Source organism: Ptychodera flava, chromosome 4 (genome assembly GCF_041260155.1).
Source record: "Ptychodera flava strain L36383 chromosome 4, AS_Pfla_20210202, whole genome shotgun sequence".
Lineage (NCBI taxonomy): Eukaryota > Metazoa > Hemichordata > Enteropneusta > Ptychoderidae > Ptychodera > Ptychodera flava.
Window position 1 is genome coordinate 35,046,408 of NC_091931.1, and position 16,918 is coordinate 35,063,325.

General features: G+C 38.9%; 2 protein-coding genes across 2 annotated transcripts in view; one reads left to right on the forward strand and one right to left on the reverse strand.

Moving 5' to 3' along the window:
* The first annotated feature begins 1,970 nt into the window (after positions 1–1,970).
* On the forward strand, positions 1,971–15,395 carry LOC139131562 (uncharacterized). The gene is made up of 5 exons (XM_070697674.1): positions 1,971–2,130; positions 2,757–2,893; positions 7,808–7,925; positions 10,727–11,056; positions 12,223–15,395. The coding sequence occupies exons 1-5, from the start codon at positions 2,058–2,060 to the stop codon at positions 12,597–12,599; spliced, it is 1,035 nt and encodes a 344-aa protein (XP_070553775.1). The 5' UTR covers positions 1,971–2,057; the 3' UTR covers positions 12,600–15,395.
* Positions 15,396–15,674: 279 nt separating this feature from the next.
* Positions 15,675–16,918, reverse strand: part of LOC139130499 (beta-1,4 N-acetylgalactosaminyltransferase 2-like) — a 10,833-nt gene continuing 9,589 nt past the window's right edge. Inside the window, exon 2 of the mRNA XM_070696278.1 lies at positions 15,675–16,918. This exon is cut by the window's right edge and continues 1,275 nt beyond it. Within this exon, the coding sequence (XP_070552379.1) occupies positions 16,586–16,918 (333 nt within the window). The 3' untranslated portion in view covers positions 15,675–16,585.

Below are 16,918 nucleotides of genomic sequence, written 5' to 3' on the forward strand. Positions count from 1 at the left end.
CTCTTTGCAAGATTTTCAAGAGTTTTACAAGTGGACCTTTATAGCATGCTCAGCCTGGCATTGAAAACGTGGAGGGGCAACTAATGGATATGATTAACACCTTGTACTGCAGTGTAGGTGTAATCTGTGGGTAATGGCTATGAAACGTGAAGAAGCTGACTTCGACCACGGGCGATTAGCCGAGAAACGGCTTGCATGCCGTAATCAATGGTACCAGGTACGCGTTGTACATAAATCATGTGATAGCGAGCCATAAGTACTTTCACCTCGCTTGGCCATGCAAGCGCCGCGCCCCGCGAAAAACGAATGAGGCGGTTTCTATAGACTTGTTTTTACGCAAAATTGAAGATTGCTATTTCAGATGCCATGTGATTCGGTGACATTCTTTCGTTCACTTAATAGATAATTGTAGGCATTTCATTTGTTCTGTGCTTTCATGTCGACCAAAATTATGACCGCGGTACATTCCTTTTTCGAATTTTACAGTCGCTACGTGAAATTGCAGAGAATTCTCATTTGAGAATGTTTTGTTGAATAGCACATACTAAGGTGCAGCGAAGTTACTAGTGGAGCAAGAAGCCCTCAATCTCGTACACCATGTCGTACAAATTTACAAAATCTTCACATAGTTTGATTTCGCCAACCTTGTTGCAACGCCGTACCAAGTACATCGTAACACCTTATCTCTGCCACAGTTTTATTGCCATCGAATAACGACAATAAGTATGCTGATTAAACGTACCGTTACCACAAGAGAAAGGTGTGGCGAAAGGCTGTAAGAGAAGGTATATTTGTTCGAATCCCAGATAGTTGGCAGTCTGCCATACCCTCGTAGCTATCATAAATGAACTCTTCATATTCACTTTTGCTCTGTTTCCCGTTTCATTGAATATCTCACCAGAGGTCTTGCGACTCGCACACTCGACTTCAATTAGACCCGCACCAAGTCCCAAGCTGTACCAGACGAGCAAGTGATACGGCAACGGCAGGCTAGGTCGTAAGAGGTGTAAGGGATTGATACAATACAGTCTTGTCCAAACACAGGGTCTGTATCTGCGATACCTCAACCATATAAATGTCAGTCTGCAGGCAAGAGCGGTGACGTAATAGTATACTTGCAAACAGCTACACCGTCGAGTGATGGAAAACAATAATTCGTCACTCTCCATGTAAACTGCCACTTTATCACTTTATGACGACTTCATACGAAGTACATGGTAACACCTTACCTTTTGTTACTTACTCAATAACGAAAATGTGAACATCTGATAGTGAAACTTTTGAATGAATGCTCAGAATTACTTTTTCCAAGATAGCTCATGAAGGACAAACACGGTCTCAATGTGTGCTGTTTATGTTCATGCATGTTAGTGTGTATATGTGTAACAGTATGTAAGTATGTCTAAATGTTCGCATATATATACGTACGTCTTTCCAAATGAAGTTTGATTGTTTTGCGAACGGAAATAATGCATCATGCCTGTGTCGCTGTGCTGTTCCCTGAATGACGGAGACTTGTGCAAAGATTTGCCGGGATTGGACAGAAAAGTAGGCAAGATGACATAATGCATTTTTTGTCTTTTCATGCATTTACATCGTAAATTCATAAAATACTGCAAACTTGTCGTTAAAGCTTGTCGTGAGGATGGTAATCATGTGATTTCGAAGTCCTATACTAGATACGATGGAATGAAGTCATTTGCAGATGGTTGCGCTATGTTATTGCGAAGTCCTTAGTCTTCATGTATAATATGCTCGACACAAAGTCGTCCGACAACAAAGGTGACTCCGAACTGTGTCGCGACCGTATCGCGTCCTATCAAACACGGTATCTATTTGACAACCTGTTGATGCTTTAGCACCATGAACAAATAAAGCAATGACATGTTGTTACGTACGTGTGGATACTTCAACAAACGAAAGTCAAATATTTAGAATAGTTTATCTTTTTAGGGTACCTCGCTTTCCAGCTATTAATTGCAGCTGTAAGACATTTTGCAGACATTAGTATCCAGGCATACACTGTGGACGGACAGCCTCATGAGAAGACGTTGAAGATGGCTCTCTCAAGATGCATTGCTTCTGTTACGGTTCTGTTCAGTCTGGCCTCATTTTCGTTAGCACAGGACGGTAAGGCACCTTCTTTATTATTTGTGTGTTGCCACCCGATCCATCCATCCATCACTTATCAGCATGTATAATAGGTGTCTTCTTTGCAAATTTAACACTCTTTCACGTTGTCCACGTCGTGTAATAAGCTTAAGAAGAATGCAAAAGAACTGAGTAGTACTGATCAAAGCCTTTTTTTATTAAGTAGAATGAATTGCTACACTGGATGGCTCGATAATATGAGCAAAATTGTAACTAATGTTCGCACAATTAATATCATTTAGTATATGTGAAAACGCTGTAAATTGTTATCGAAAAACTCACAACTTCACCCTGTTCAGGAGAAAATTTAGAAAACTTTATAGCTCGGAGGTCATCATCTAAAAGCTACAGACATTTCTTTCTAAGATTTATAATGAGTGGCAGACCCTCAGAAAGCAGCGTTGTAGTTTTAAAATTCGCTTGGCAATCAAGCGGGTCCACACATACTCCTGGAGTTGATTTGAAGTAAATTTCTTCAACTGTCTTGAGCATTGTAAGACGAATTCTTAAAAATATCACATTGACTTCAGTAGCTTTATAAAGTACTTATGGGTTTACATTTAAATCGAGAGAAGAACAAATATACTTCTTTTCCATATTTACAGTTATAATTCGGGAACAGTTGACTGACATGAACCAAGTGAAGGACGCTCTGCTGGAAGGCTATCCACTGCGATTTTTTGCCGACTACACCAAGTGCAGCAGAACACCGGTCATTACGATACCTGGTGTAGATATCGAGGTATAGTACTCAATCACAGTTATACTTGAATGTGTCATCTGTCATCCACACACACAGTCCATCTCTCTGCTCTGACACTCTCCATCCCCGCGAATATGTTGTAAGTTACAACATGCTAGGCTTCTAACAGCTCTGGTTAACACGTCACCTTTGCGATTCCATTAGTTGTCTGGTCCCAGATAATCCCGACGATGTAGGGGGGTTTGGGAAACCTGTCCCTAAGGTAGCGCTGCACTTAACCATTACAGTTTTTTATCAAAGCAATATTTCTTATCACCCCCTCCATATATTTTCAAAACGCGGAGATCTAAAGTTTAGTATGGTAGCAATATTTTACTCGAAGGATGAAGGGGTGTATATGTGGAGTAGAAAGCCTCAATTAAAATTGATTTAAGTCAAAACTTGACATTACTTTTAAAGTTTTATATCTCATTTGAAACTAGAGTACGTGCAGTAAAAAAGACAATTTTTTTTGCATTAACTATTCTTAAAAGATGGCAGGCTCGGTTGAAAGACCGACATCAAAAAGTGATTAAAATCATGATAGGCAAATTTGTAATGACTTTTTACTCAAATGTACGAACTTTATTGCCAAACAAAATTACTGTGAAAATATAAAAAAATTGATCCAGCTAGAGTGGAGTTAAGTTTTTTTAAATGTTGAAAACGAGAGAAAAAAAGGAGTCAGTTCAGTTCAGGTGCGCACATATGTGCACGTTTATTGCTTTTCAAGGCCTCCAGCCCATAACCAAGGGGGTACAACAAAGTGATACCGGTGAGAAGTACACATACAATGTTAAGTCATACAGTACAGTACAGTAAATACTCTAGTTTCTCGTGAAAAAAGGAAAAAGAAAATCAGTTCATAGTACTAAAAAATCGTACTGAAAACTAAACTATGGCATTTCAGTATTTTTCAAAACTGATTCTCTGAGCTTGAAAGCTTTATATACAAAGTTGCATAGTGATAAGATCATTGATGGATCCTTTTCACTCATAATTCTCAAAAACATTTGGAAGTGAGGATGGTTAATATCTTCTCGGAGAACATCTCCGAGTCAGGAATCGAGCGATTTGCATAAGCTTTCTCAACCAACTTATGACTGCTTGTGATGCTAAAAGGTGAACCCAACCAATATTTTAATCTTTGGTGAACACATTAATGAAAAGTTAATGAATCTTTGCAAAAACGCGACTTTATCAAAATACGCTGTGTTCTGTGCAACGTCACCTTGGTATTTCTTAGCGTCTAGGGGGTAATTTAGTGGGGACGAATGCTGGAGAGCTCGAGGAAGGAGGTTTGGTACTTACTGCAAGATACCCGTGTCAGGAAGGACCCTACATATTGCATGGGTCTTTCCCAAAGCATTTCAGACGTGTTAGATATAAATCACTGTATCGATGGATCAAGGTAGATATTTATGAAGATATCGTCATTGGCTGCCCATGGTTTAAGATGAATTTCAAGCTCATTGTTGTATGAAAGTAATATAGATGCGAGATTGTGTAATTGATTACTCACAAGCAAAGCGCTGATAAACGTTTGCCATTGTGGACGTCTGTCATAAAGTTGTTGAAAATTTGTATATCATATAAGTTAGTTTGTATCAAAGGTCAATAAGACGAATCAGTTAATTAAAATCGTCGAACAGAAATGGGCCCAGTTTCGGAATATAATCCAGGATCAAGGATAGCGACTTTTCTCCAGGTTTTAATTAAGCCTGTCCAATCGATATCCGCATTCAAGACGCTTCTGATGGTGTATTGTAGACATATAAATGGCACTTAGCATGAGGACTGTGTCTTTCGTTTACTGAATCTACACGTATAAGTCAGCATCTCTCGTTTGAACATAAGTCTCGCTTCTACTATCTGTAGTTTGAACAAGTCTTTTTATTTCATTCATCAACGAATACTGCTTGAAGACAGTTTTCGTTTTGTCTGTCTTCAGCAGCAGCCGTTACGTTTTGACAACAGCATGACTAAGTCAAACAGGGGACTTCGGTTCTCTGGGTTCTTGAGCAGTGAGTTCAAGGTGAACCGTCATTAAAATTCAACACCATTTTATATTGGGTTTTGCTTCTAGTTATTACGATGAATGGCTTCTCCGGGCAAGCAGAATACGCTTGAAAAGAGTGACCCACTTATCTGTAATGTCATGTCCAACTTGAAGACAAATCGAAATATGTCGTCAAAGCGATCACTGTCAGCCCCTTCACCTTACTCGAAGCGATGTCTGTGAATACTAAGCATGTGAGAGTACACGGAATATTGTTGCATTGTGTTAAGGTAGAACGCGCCTTGGGGACAGAAATTCGAGCTTTCCAGTTTTATCAATCGTCTTCTGACCTACCACTTGGGGCGCGGGTAGGGGGGGGGGCTCATTTTGAAGCTCTTGATGAAATAAAAGTTTTCACCGTCCTAGTTTTTCGAAATTTCCAAAATTTTATTTTCCCCCATAGAGTTAACACAGGAATGGTGGCCATTTCGAATTTCAAATATCGGGAAGTCTGAGGTAATTTGTCTCTCCAGTAACAAAGTTTGCGCGGTGACCCCCGATTTTTATTCTTGCTTTGGTAAGAGAAAGGTCGAAAGTTTCATTGAGGAAAGTTTGAGCAAAACTTTAAGTCTTTCAATTTCGAGGCGCATACTAACTTAAAGTGAGGCATAGTAGAAGATTCAGTGGTCCCTGTGTGGTATAAGAACAGCCATAATTTAAAAAGCAAAGTTACTGCTGTAAAGTCGAGTTCTGCTGGGATTCTCACTTCAGATGCACAGCGTACACGGGACACTCTGACCGTTATTCAGATCATAAGCAGAATCATATGTAGGAATCATAAGCTCATTTCGTCTGACCACTGTGATAGTCGCATGCAGGGTAAACAAAACTTTTACGATAGCCATTGTTTGTGCCTGTTCACCATGGCAACATGATAAACACAATTGTCAAGAGACAAGAGCAACGCCTATTTGGACACAGTGGCGAGGGACTATTTGCACATCGTAAAACAAGAAGATATGTGGTCGGTAAACAATTCTGTGTTTACATCGTTGATAGATTGCTCAAAGTTTGCGCATTATTCGATCGAAATCATCTTCACTTGCCAAGGTCTCCTGCCCGGGCAGTTGGATGCTCTCCGAAATCAGGTAGTCAGTGGGAGACTGTAGTAGAAGTAACGGACCCGTGCGAGCGGACGATGGATCGAAATCGGCACGAATCAAATTCGCCAAGCAATAGCAAATAACCGTCAATGATCAGATGTATTGCTAATTTTCGCATTCGTGCGACATGAAATGGTTGAAACGAAGGTACAGATCGGCATTCCGATGGAAGCATGATATGTAGAAAACACTGTTGTGTAAACAGCTGCTTTAACAGCGCCCTTACCCTCCTAGTCAGAGCAAAATTATTGTGGCAGCCGAACCGGTCCTCTTGAAAGCAGCGTCACGAATTTTGATGTGCTTTTATGTAGTTAACTGCTGTCTATCTTTCTGTCTATCTGTCTCTGTGTCTCTCTCTCTCCGTCCGTCCGTCTGTCTGTCTATCTGTCTACCTGTCTCCCTGTCTCTGTCTGTCTGTCTGTTTATCTGTCTGTCCGTCTGTCTGTCTCTGTCTGTCTGTCTGTCTCTGTCTGTCTGTCTGTCTCTCTCTCTCTCTCTCTCTCTCTCTCTCTCTCTCTCTCTCTCTCTCTCTCTCTCTCTCTCTCTCTCTCTCTCTCTCTCTCTCTCAGGGTATTACATGTTATCATTTAGAACAAACAACAAGAAAAAGTAATATCTGTCGATACGCCTACGACAGGTTTGAAGATGCACTCAAAACAGAGGATATCAAAGACTACATTGGTCTTTAATTCGAGTACCGTTTGTTTGAACATAGACCTTAAAAACGGATAGTTTGAAGAGTGAAGTTATTTATGTAGACCAGTGAGTTCAGTGTGAACCATTAGATGTAGAGTTATTGATTAAATTGGTACAAAAAATTCATTGGGGGAGGTGAAAAAACAACATATCAATAGTGAAATGTGCTTTGCAGATGAATGACTACTTAAGGGGCTATATTGTGTGGATATTACAAGCGCCAGTAGCGACCGTTGATTGCTGGGAAACTCAATCACGCGTCACGTTCTTCTCAGCAATAGTTGACCCCGTCGCTGGTGGCGCTCTTCGAAGACGCGATTCGTCATCAACTTGCCAACCCTCAATATTCATTATATTGGCGATAAACTGATTTATCAAGCGATAAAGCGTACGTGAATTAGAACGACTGAACAGATGTCAATTTAAGATTGACAGTACGCGGTTCGAAACTGAAATCTTAGCTCAACTTTTCCCTTGGGAAACTGTTAACCAGCCCTTTCAAAATCAAGAATACAAATCTAGGGTCAACGTACAACATTTGTTACTACGGAAACAAATTGCCAAATAATTACCGAAACTTGAGATTCAAAATGACCGTCTGCCCTGTTGAAACTCTATGGAGAAATAACACATTTTAGATTTTTACAAAAAATAAGCCAGTATGAACTTTATGTACTCCATAAGCTTAAAATGAGTCGGCCAAAACTGGTAGACTAAAACAAAACCGCATTGAAAAAGTTTTAGCGTCCTGATATCTTTCCCCACGCACATTCAACCTTAAATCAGTGAAAACATAATTTTTCGCAAATGTCGGCCATCAATCTTCATCGATCTTCTGTTTAATGGTAAAAAAGTGAAGAAGGCGTTATGGAGGCAAGAGGTGTGAGCTTGGAGCCGTGGTATCAGCAGATACCACATCATTTCATCCTCCTATTATGCGGAACGGCATTAACAAAGTTGTCACTCCTTTCAACGACTCTTTCTTATCACAGAATACTCTTTACCGCCTTACACGATACCCTATTCTAGCATCTTTATTTTCACATTTGATATCAGGAACCTTCAGACTTTGGAACCGTCATTGATACTTTCCGTGGATTGCGTGACGTCACTGGGCTACCTATACAGATGACATTCACTACAACAGAAATCATCCTATTCCCTGGTATAGTCGGTAAGACTCTCGCTTTGATTTTTTCTTTTCAAAGTCTCGACAGAATGCAACTTATGATCCGGGGGTTTCAAATTATCCTTATCACCTTTTATTAATGATAGTAGGCCTAATTCCATTTCCGGTAGTATTTACCACTTTACGACGGTCTCTTCAAAGTCAGCGTCGGGAAAGGATGTAGGCCTAATGCGACTTAAGTTGACTTCTTTCATATTCATGAACAAGACAGCACGTTTGAACTTTCAGTTTTGAATTTCAACTGAGTAATGCAAACGCTTAAGCTCGAATGCGCCTCGGGGACTGATGTTAAGATTCTCAAACTTTTACAATGCTATTTTGGTCTACCACTTGTTGTTTGTTTTTGTTGTTTTGTTTTGTTTTGTTTTGTTTTGTTTTGTTTTTGGGGGGAGCTTATTTTGAAGTTCATGGAGTAAGTAAAGTTTCCAATGGTTCATTTTTGTGAAAATCGAATATTTGGTTTCTTCCCATTGAGTGAACGCAGGGATGTTAGGGAGCGTTCAGTTATTATGGCCGGGGGTGGGCCGGCAAATTCTTCCTGCGCATCAGTCAAAATAAGAGAACCCCCTACTCATTGCACCAAAAAATTGATGACCCCCCTTTTAAGATGACAAAATTTTCATGATACCCCCCCCCACACACACACACACACATTGCTTGAGTAGAGCTGCACACACAAACACCTCTGGAGGGGGGGGGGCGGGCGATAGAATCCTAAAAAATAGATTCTCAGATTTTTTTAAATGACCCTCCTTACAAACTCACAAGGTGTTATTGTGCAATTTCTTCTGACTCGCTATAATTTTGAAATTACCCCTCAAAGGGATCGGACAGAAATTACAGGTGGATCGCAAAATGTTTGCGCAAGCGTGTGTGTAAAAAAATTTGATATTTGGATTTAATTGATAATCAGCTGTTGAAAATGTTGATTCACTATACATGGTAGTCTATGAGAAAACTATGTAATACTTTTTCAATACAAAAGTATATCTATGCATTTATAGATATTTGATAATTGACATAAATGTACTTAATTGGAATAGGTTGTTACAACTGGTATGTGGACAATGAAAAACTTGCTATACTTGTGCATATGCAGACGTTGAATAATTAACATAATTGTACTTGATTCGAATATGATGGTTAAAGATGCATATTATATGTAGATGAAATCTGATTTTGGAATTTCACTGAAAATGTTCATCCACTATACATGGGAGTCTATGAGGAAAGTATGAATGATTTTTTTCCAATACAAAAATAGGTAAACCTGAGTATTTTATTTACTCTCGATCATTAATATTAACGTACTTGATTAGACTAGGGTGGAAACAAATGGATGTGATCGCCAGAAATTGGATTTTGGAATCTCACCGAAATGTAGATTCACTGTACATTGGAGTCTATGAGGAAATTATGAATATTTTTTTCAAATACAAAAATAGGTAAATCTGTGTATTTATGTACTGTCGATTATTAATATTAATGTACTTAATTAGACTAGGGTGGTTACAAATGCCTATGTTTGCAAGAAATTGGATTTTAGAATTTCACCGAAATGTATAGTCACTATACATGGTTGTCTATGAGGAAACTCTGCATAATTTTTTTCCAATACAAATTTATCTAAATCTGTGAATTTATGGACATTTGATAATTCGTTTTAAAGTACTTTATAGTTAGACTAGGATGGTTAAAGGTTGATATGTGTGCAAGAAATTGGATTTTGGAATTTCACCGAAATGTTGATTCACTATACATTTGAGTCTATGAGAAAACTATGAACAATTTTTTTACAATGCTAAACTACATTAATTTGTGATTTTATAGGTGTTTGATAATTGATACAAATAAACTTGATTCAAACAGGATATTTGAAAGTTCAGATGTTGACAACAATTATGATATTGGAACTTCACCTAAAAGTATAGTTTCACTTTTCATGATACTAGTCGTCTACAGGTAACTGTTAAATAATTTCCCTGACAGAACTTACTATATCTCTAATATGTAAGTAATAGGAATTGTCCACTGCCCTCAGTGAGCTTGATCTACAATAAGACAAGCCTCAGAGTTGCCAAGTCAAGATGTTCTTGTGACAAATAATTATACTTCTGTTCAGATTTACAGTTAAATCATGACTTTAGAGAATGAAATCATGCAGCGAATCATTTTTATCTCCCAGAATATTTCTGAACACTTATACTGCTTTTTGACGGGACGGATACTTATGAAAATTAAGTGACCCCCCCCCCTCTGAGCTGTTTGAAAAATACATGACCCCCCTTTGCAGTTTTCAAATTTAAGATGACCCCCCCCCCCGGATTTTGCCGGCCCATCCCCGGCCGTAATAACTGAACGCTCCCTCAACCATTTTGAATTTCAATCGTCAGTAAATAATGGGAATTATGTTTCTCGAATGCTACATTTAGCACTGTGACTCCCTGATTTTTATTCTTGGTTTTCGGAAAGTTTTAGCAAAAACTTTAATCCTTTCTTCTTCGAGTAGTGTACAGGGCTTTTGGTTGTACACGAGGATTGTCAATACGGTTTTATAATAACAAGAAAGTAAATTTCACGATTTTCACGTTAAAAAGCCGTTTAAATTTGTTCACTTCAATGAATTATTCTATCCTTAGATTTCGTATGACTGTCCGAACAAATTTCTGTTGATTGCCAATAGTTGAGATCAAACAGATAACAAATGCACAGTCTGTTTATAATTTTACCTGTCTCGAGCTCATTTGAAAAATATTTTATTTGTAAATGTCTATGTCTGATTTTAGAACACGTCATCGTACATAACAACGTCTTAGCCTTGCCAGATGGACATATTACCGTGACAACCAAATATATCGAACGGAACAACGTCACCGAAGTCGCCACTGCTATCAATGACTGCATGTTAAACGACGGATCCAACGATGAGGGCGTCTTCATCTACAAGAGCAGTTTGTTCGAACCCGTTGCCATAACATCCTACGACGAGATGGAGCAAGCCTTCATGGATGGTTATTCTATACGTTACGGGGCATCGTTCACCCAGTGCGGCGAGTTCAACACCGGTACAGACACCATTGGCGGAGGACTGATTCCCCTGTACTATCTGAAACGAGGTGGGTTTATAGTATTCCTTTGAGAGAGAGAGAGAGAGAGAGAGAGAGAGAGAGAGAGAGAGAGAGAGAGAGAGAGAGAGAGAGAGAGAGAGAGAGAGAGAGAGAGAGAGAGAGAGAGAGAGAGAGAGAGAGAGAGAGGGGGGGGAATGGAGGGGAGGGGAAAAGACTGTGCCCTGACTCATGATAGTTACCTGTAGCATCGAGGGAATGATCGGGAAGGGACAAACAATTTTCAGAGTACATAATCTACAGCGGATGGATAATGGAATAAGCAACGTTCGTTTTCTGCTCATGGGTTCATACACATTACGCATCGCATATCATTATTGAACATAACTGCACTACTCCATAAATACATACATACGTGAACTGGGACGAACACACATAGATGTCCCGCCATGAGTCCGTCGGTAATAGCCATGCAGTCAGACTTCTCTTTCCTTTCCTGTCTCCAACATCCCTCCATAAGATACTACATGCATTCGTCCGTATATAAGTACCTAAACCTCACTTATCTACGTACGTACACCTATCCATCGATCCACCACCACCGATCGATCCATCGATCGATTCATCGATCGATCGATCCACCCACTCTCCCACGTACCCACCAACCCATACATCTATACATATCTAAACCTCACTTATCTACGTAAGTACATCAATCTGTCGATCGATCGATCCATCCATCCATTCATCCATTATCCATGCATGCATGCATACATACATACATACATACATACATACATACATACATACATACATACATACATACATACATACATACATACATACATACATACATACATACATACATACATACATACATACGTACATACATACATACATACATACATACATACATACATACATACATACATACATACATACATACATACATACATACATACATACATACATACATACATACATACATACATACATACATACATACATACATACATACATACATACATACATACATACATACAACATACATACATACATACATACATACATACATACATACATACATACATACATACATACATACATACATACATACATACATACATACATACATACACACATACATACATACATACACACACACACTTGAATACACTATTATGACCATAGAGTAATTTCATTCTTCGTTTTCGTAGGTGAGAGAATTATAGCGTCATTAGTCAAATTCTACAACAGCCCATTCGCTCTCGACAAATACGTCATAGAAACCTTTAAAATCGACATCTACCAGAACCTGACGATGCACGTCGAAACGTCAACCATCAACTTCGACAACTTCCGCCAGCGGTACACTCAAGAGGTGTTCGACTGCCCACTCGTCAGCCAGTCGTCAAACCCGCCAGCAATAGTTTACAAACTGGTTCCAAAGACAATGACGACAGCGACAACCGAGGCCAACGTCGCACCGCCAGTTCCGACAACGAAGCCAAGTTCTGCTGCAGTCGATGTTAGACCATTCACTTTGTTTATTTTTGTCTCTCTTTTATCCGCACTTCTGTGCATGCACCATTAAGGAGCATATACGCAGGTGATAAAATTTGGGTTAAAGTGTTTTTAAGGGTGACCCATGGTTCAATCTTTGAACAAGTAGTTGTCAGCAAAACGAATGAATCTACACAGAACACGCCCTCTTTCTTGTGAAAATACTATAATAATGTGTGGTGAACAGTCGATAAATGTGATTCAGAACTTTACCTGGCCTCATTAAAGTAATACCAATTCATCTTCAGTTATGTCATCTTTACTTCTATGGATTCAGGGACAAATTTGTCTTAATTCCAAAGGTGTATATGTCATGAAAAGACAAAATAGCTTTTTAAGCCAACCACTAACCCAATGCAGATAATCTGATCCATGACATGAGTGTCAAATGTAAAATAGTTCGCACACACGTACATATATCAGAAATTTCTTAATCTCTTCCGAATCGCTTCTGCTTACGGTGTCCCTTTGAAAATACCTTGAAACATTAAAACGACTATTTAAAATAATAAAACGATGAAATCATTTTTCCAAAGACCGTCACCTTGTCACTTTCAAGGAGGTACGTCTCCCGAAACAGAACCACTGCGTTCGGTCATTTTCAAGGCTTGTTCAGACTGTTAACCCTTTGGGCAACACAGTAAATTTTTGTCGCCTTTATAAAATATACCCCTGTCAAGTTTTGTCAGATTTCTGCCTAAATTTTGGTGAAAAACTGTAGCCAATGAAATGTGATGTCCCAGTGATCCAAAATTATCAAAAGAATTACAAAAAAATCATAAAATTTGGAAAAAAGTTTACTAAAATTTTGGCGGAAAATTACAGCATTGAACAGAGAGATTCAATTAGATGCACTGCGTGTAACAATTCGCAAGTCACCTTTCATTATAGTCAGAGCTATTCCAGATATGGTTTACGTTTTCGGTAATGTAGCTCCTTTGACAGTTATTAGGATCCGTTTTAGCTTATATATAGGACATCCAATAACGTTCTAGTGGATACGAAGTCATCTCGATGCGACAGATGAGTAATCCAAACCGCTGAGGGCATGACCACATGTACCGTTGTCTACAATGTGACTGATGTTACATCGCGAACAGCGATACTTCGTGATGTGTTGGACGGACAATAGCTGTACCTTGCGATGATATCATAAGAGTGTGTGTTTCAGAAAACGATTATATTTTGTCATTGATCTCCCTGAAGGGTGTCGATATACAAGTATCAGCCTTGCAAACTCGACGCATTGTTATGTTATCATTGACGACTGAAACCTAGTGAACTCTACGACATTTGTACACATGCCCGCAATGAAATCATAGTGCACATGTAAAGACTGACTGTGTTGAAAAGATGAACACATAGCATTTCGACATGTGTTTGGAAGTTGAACAACTTAAAGAAACTATAATGTTTTGCAACAGAAACAAGAAAATGCGTTAAAAACTACAGCTAATTGAGCTTTAATTAAGGAAAATGAATCGGCACCATTGATCTGATCCCCAGGAAAGACTGAATGACATTCAGTCACTGTGAATGCATCACATGAAATTCAAAAGTACTTACTATATACGCACCAGAAAACACGGGCTGGCAAAGTTTGGTACAGTGATGTGCAACGAGTCTGCTATTTTGAAAAGGCAAGTGTAAGTAAAAATTGTCCATTCAGGCGTAAGAACAATCAATTTATTTGTCCCGTAGAAGAACAATAAGCCTATGACGCCAAGACGGTTGAGGGTTAATAGTTAGTTCAAACACGATTGAAATTAATTTGGGATAATTGGATAATGAAGTATCGTCGATTTAATCAACAAATGTAATCTCGTCTACTTTTCTTTTTACATTACACACTTGCTTTGATGAGTAATTTGCAATATTGCAACATTCAGCTATACGGCACCTCACACTTTTGAGAAATTTGAATAATAGGAAAATCCAATTATCCCAAATAAGTTCCAATCGTGTTTTCCATAAATTGAAGAAACAAAAAAAGCACCTATAGACCTTTTTTTTTCGTAGGAACATGGTTTTATGCAATGCACCCATAGATGACATCTGATACATAGTATGTGCATGTATTTGGCGCCTATGAAGATACAAAGCTTATCTGATGCGCTGCAGCATCTGCGGCTGTGCATGCATGCATGCATACATGGACAAACAAACACAAAAACAAACACAGAGACACACATTTATGTGAGCGTGTGCACACACACACTTTGCTGACTGAAGAAGATATTTATACGGACATGTGAATTTAAGTGTAACATTCAGTGTAAAACAGGGAATTACTGGAATTTTTTCATTTGACAGAATACAAAAATGTGCCATGAGCATCCTAGAGGCATCGAAGTACAAGAGAAAAGATATCTCCATTACATCCATTAGTCCTGGAATACACCAAATAGTGTTTCTGATATCTGTGTAGACCTATGTGGAAATATCTTATGGAAAACAATATTTTGTGGTTTATTGAAACTGTCACAGGCCTTTTTTCTCTGAACTCAGCATATTTACGTAATCTTCGTTATTGAATGGCGTCCCCTGGTAGACAATATTCATTGTATGCCTATGAAATGAAGCGTGCAGTACCCACCCTTAGAAATGTCCACGGCCCTGCACCCCTCCCCACAGTTTGACGCTGTGTACTGAGACGGGAAAGAGTAGCGATAATGACATATTTTGCTGACATATTTTCATGGCATATTTCGACCGTATCTAGAGTGAGAGACAGTCCTCCATGACCTCCGGCGTGAGAAGTTCATAACTCATAAATTCATTGGAGTAAGGCTTTCTTTTGATTTGTCAATAAAGTCTATTGACCGTGCCTTCAAAGTATTTTCATTACACGAATAATGACACTGCGTACTGCATGAAAGAGCTGATGTTGTTGACTCGTTATTTCAATGATGAACTTGTGTCACACGATAGCGTTAGGCGTTTGCCAAAATTGCACGAGCAACTTGGATGAATATGACACAATGTGTGTGTGTATGTATGTATGTATGTATGTATGTATGTATGTATGTATGTATGTATGTATGTATGTATGTATGTATGTATGTATGTATTATGCAATGCGCAACTTAGATGGCTAGATCGTTTTAAAATTTACTTTTAATTGTTGACAGTTTATCAAATCATGAAATTGCAACTTCCAGTTTGCCCGAAACTGGCAATCTCGGTGCCAACACACTTCACAGCAGGACTTAGGCCTACATACACTACATTTCAGTTGTGGTTTATGCTTTACGGTATTCTTTGGATATGCACTCGATCTTTACTTTATTCTGTTCTTTAAGCGTTAGCATGTACCGTGACATGATATACAGTGTGTTTAATGCGTTCTTTGAAAGGTAGTATAGGGTCGTCAATCACTCCCAAATTTGAGCATAGGTATACGCTGGAAAGTTCAAACCACAAAGTATAAAGTATTTCCCATTAAAAGGGGGAGGGCGTGTCAATCTGCATGTTTGGCCAAAACTTACATCAAAACTTTCGCTTCGTTTTCAAAACCGCATTGGATATGCACATACTGTACATACGGAGTAGCCCAGGGTCTTGAAGAAGTGTTTTATTGCGACGAATGCTAGTCTTGAACAAGCTAGAATGAGCTGAATGATGATGATAATAATGAACATTCTGCCATTTTGTTTTGTTGATATTATTCACATGATTTTTGGTCTAAAAATATCCCCTTTTTGCCTGTACATATATGCAGGCAATTTTAACAAGCTTGGCACTGGGCATTGCAATGTATCTTTAACCCTTTCACCAGTATGACATGGGGGATCTCTACTATACAGAGGAAAATGGGGGTGAAAAGTTTCAAAGAGTAGAAGACACACCGTGATTGATATTAAAGTACAAAAACGTTGCCGTGTTGGCTTTTAAGTATTTTACTCTTGAGGTCAATCGAGACTCCCGACGTGTAAGATCAACGGAAAGAAATTCATGCAGCGTATACATTTTTCGATGACATCGCAATATGAGGTGAGAGGGTTATTCACGAGGCGTTCAATGAAGTGCAAAACATTTGAGGTTATTCTTGAACAAAGTGTGTTCGACACTTTTGTTCAAATTTTCGGGGTCATTTTGCCGCCTCCTATAGAACAAATACTTTTCTGGTTTGTAGCGTGCATGCTTTACGGTAACATCGAAGCATATAGCCACGCTGAGCTGCCCGAGCCCGTCGATGAAAAATTCCGTGTGTCCCACCCTTGAGTACTCGGGATCAAACCCTATTCTCTTGACCGACAGCGTTTTCGCCATAAAGAAGTTTATTACAATGTCAGACCTGTAGCATCGTGGGTAATTCTTCAGTGTTCGATGCGAACCCAGGTTCCTGAT

Excerpts from the sequence above, each read along its gene's own strand:
- LOC139131562 (XM_070697674.1), top strand. The coding sequence starts at position 2,058 with ATGGCTCTCTCAAGATGCATTGCTTCTGTTACGGTTCTGTTCAGTCTG. Across the intron at positions 2,131-2,756 it reads ATTTTCGTTAGCACAGGACG|TTATAATTCGGGAACAGTTG; the intron begins GTAAGGCACCTT and ends CCATATTTACAG. Across the intron at positions 2,894-7,807 it reads TACCTGGTGTAGATATCGAG|GAACCTTCAGACTTTGGAAC; the intron begins GTATAGTACTCA and ends ATTTGATATCAG.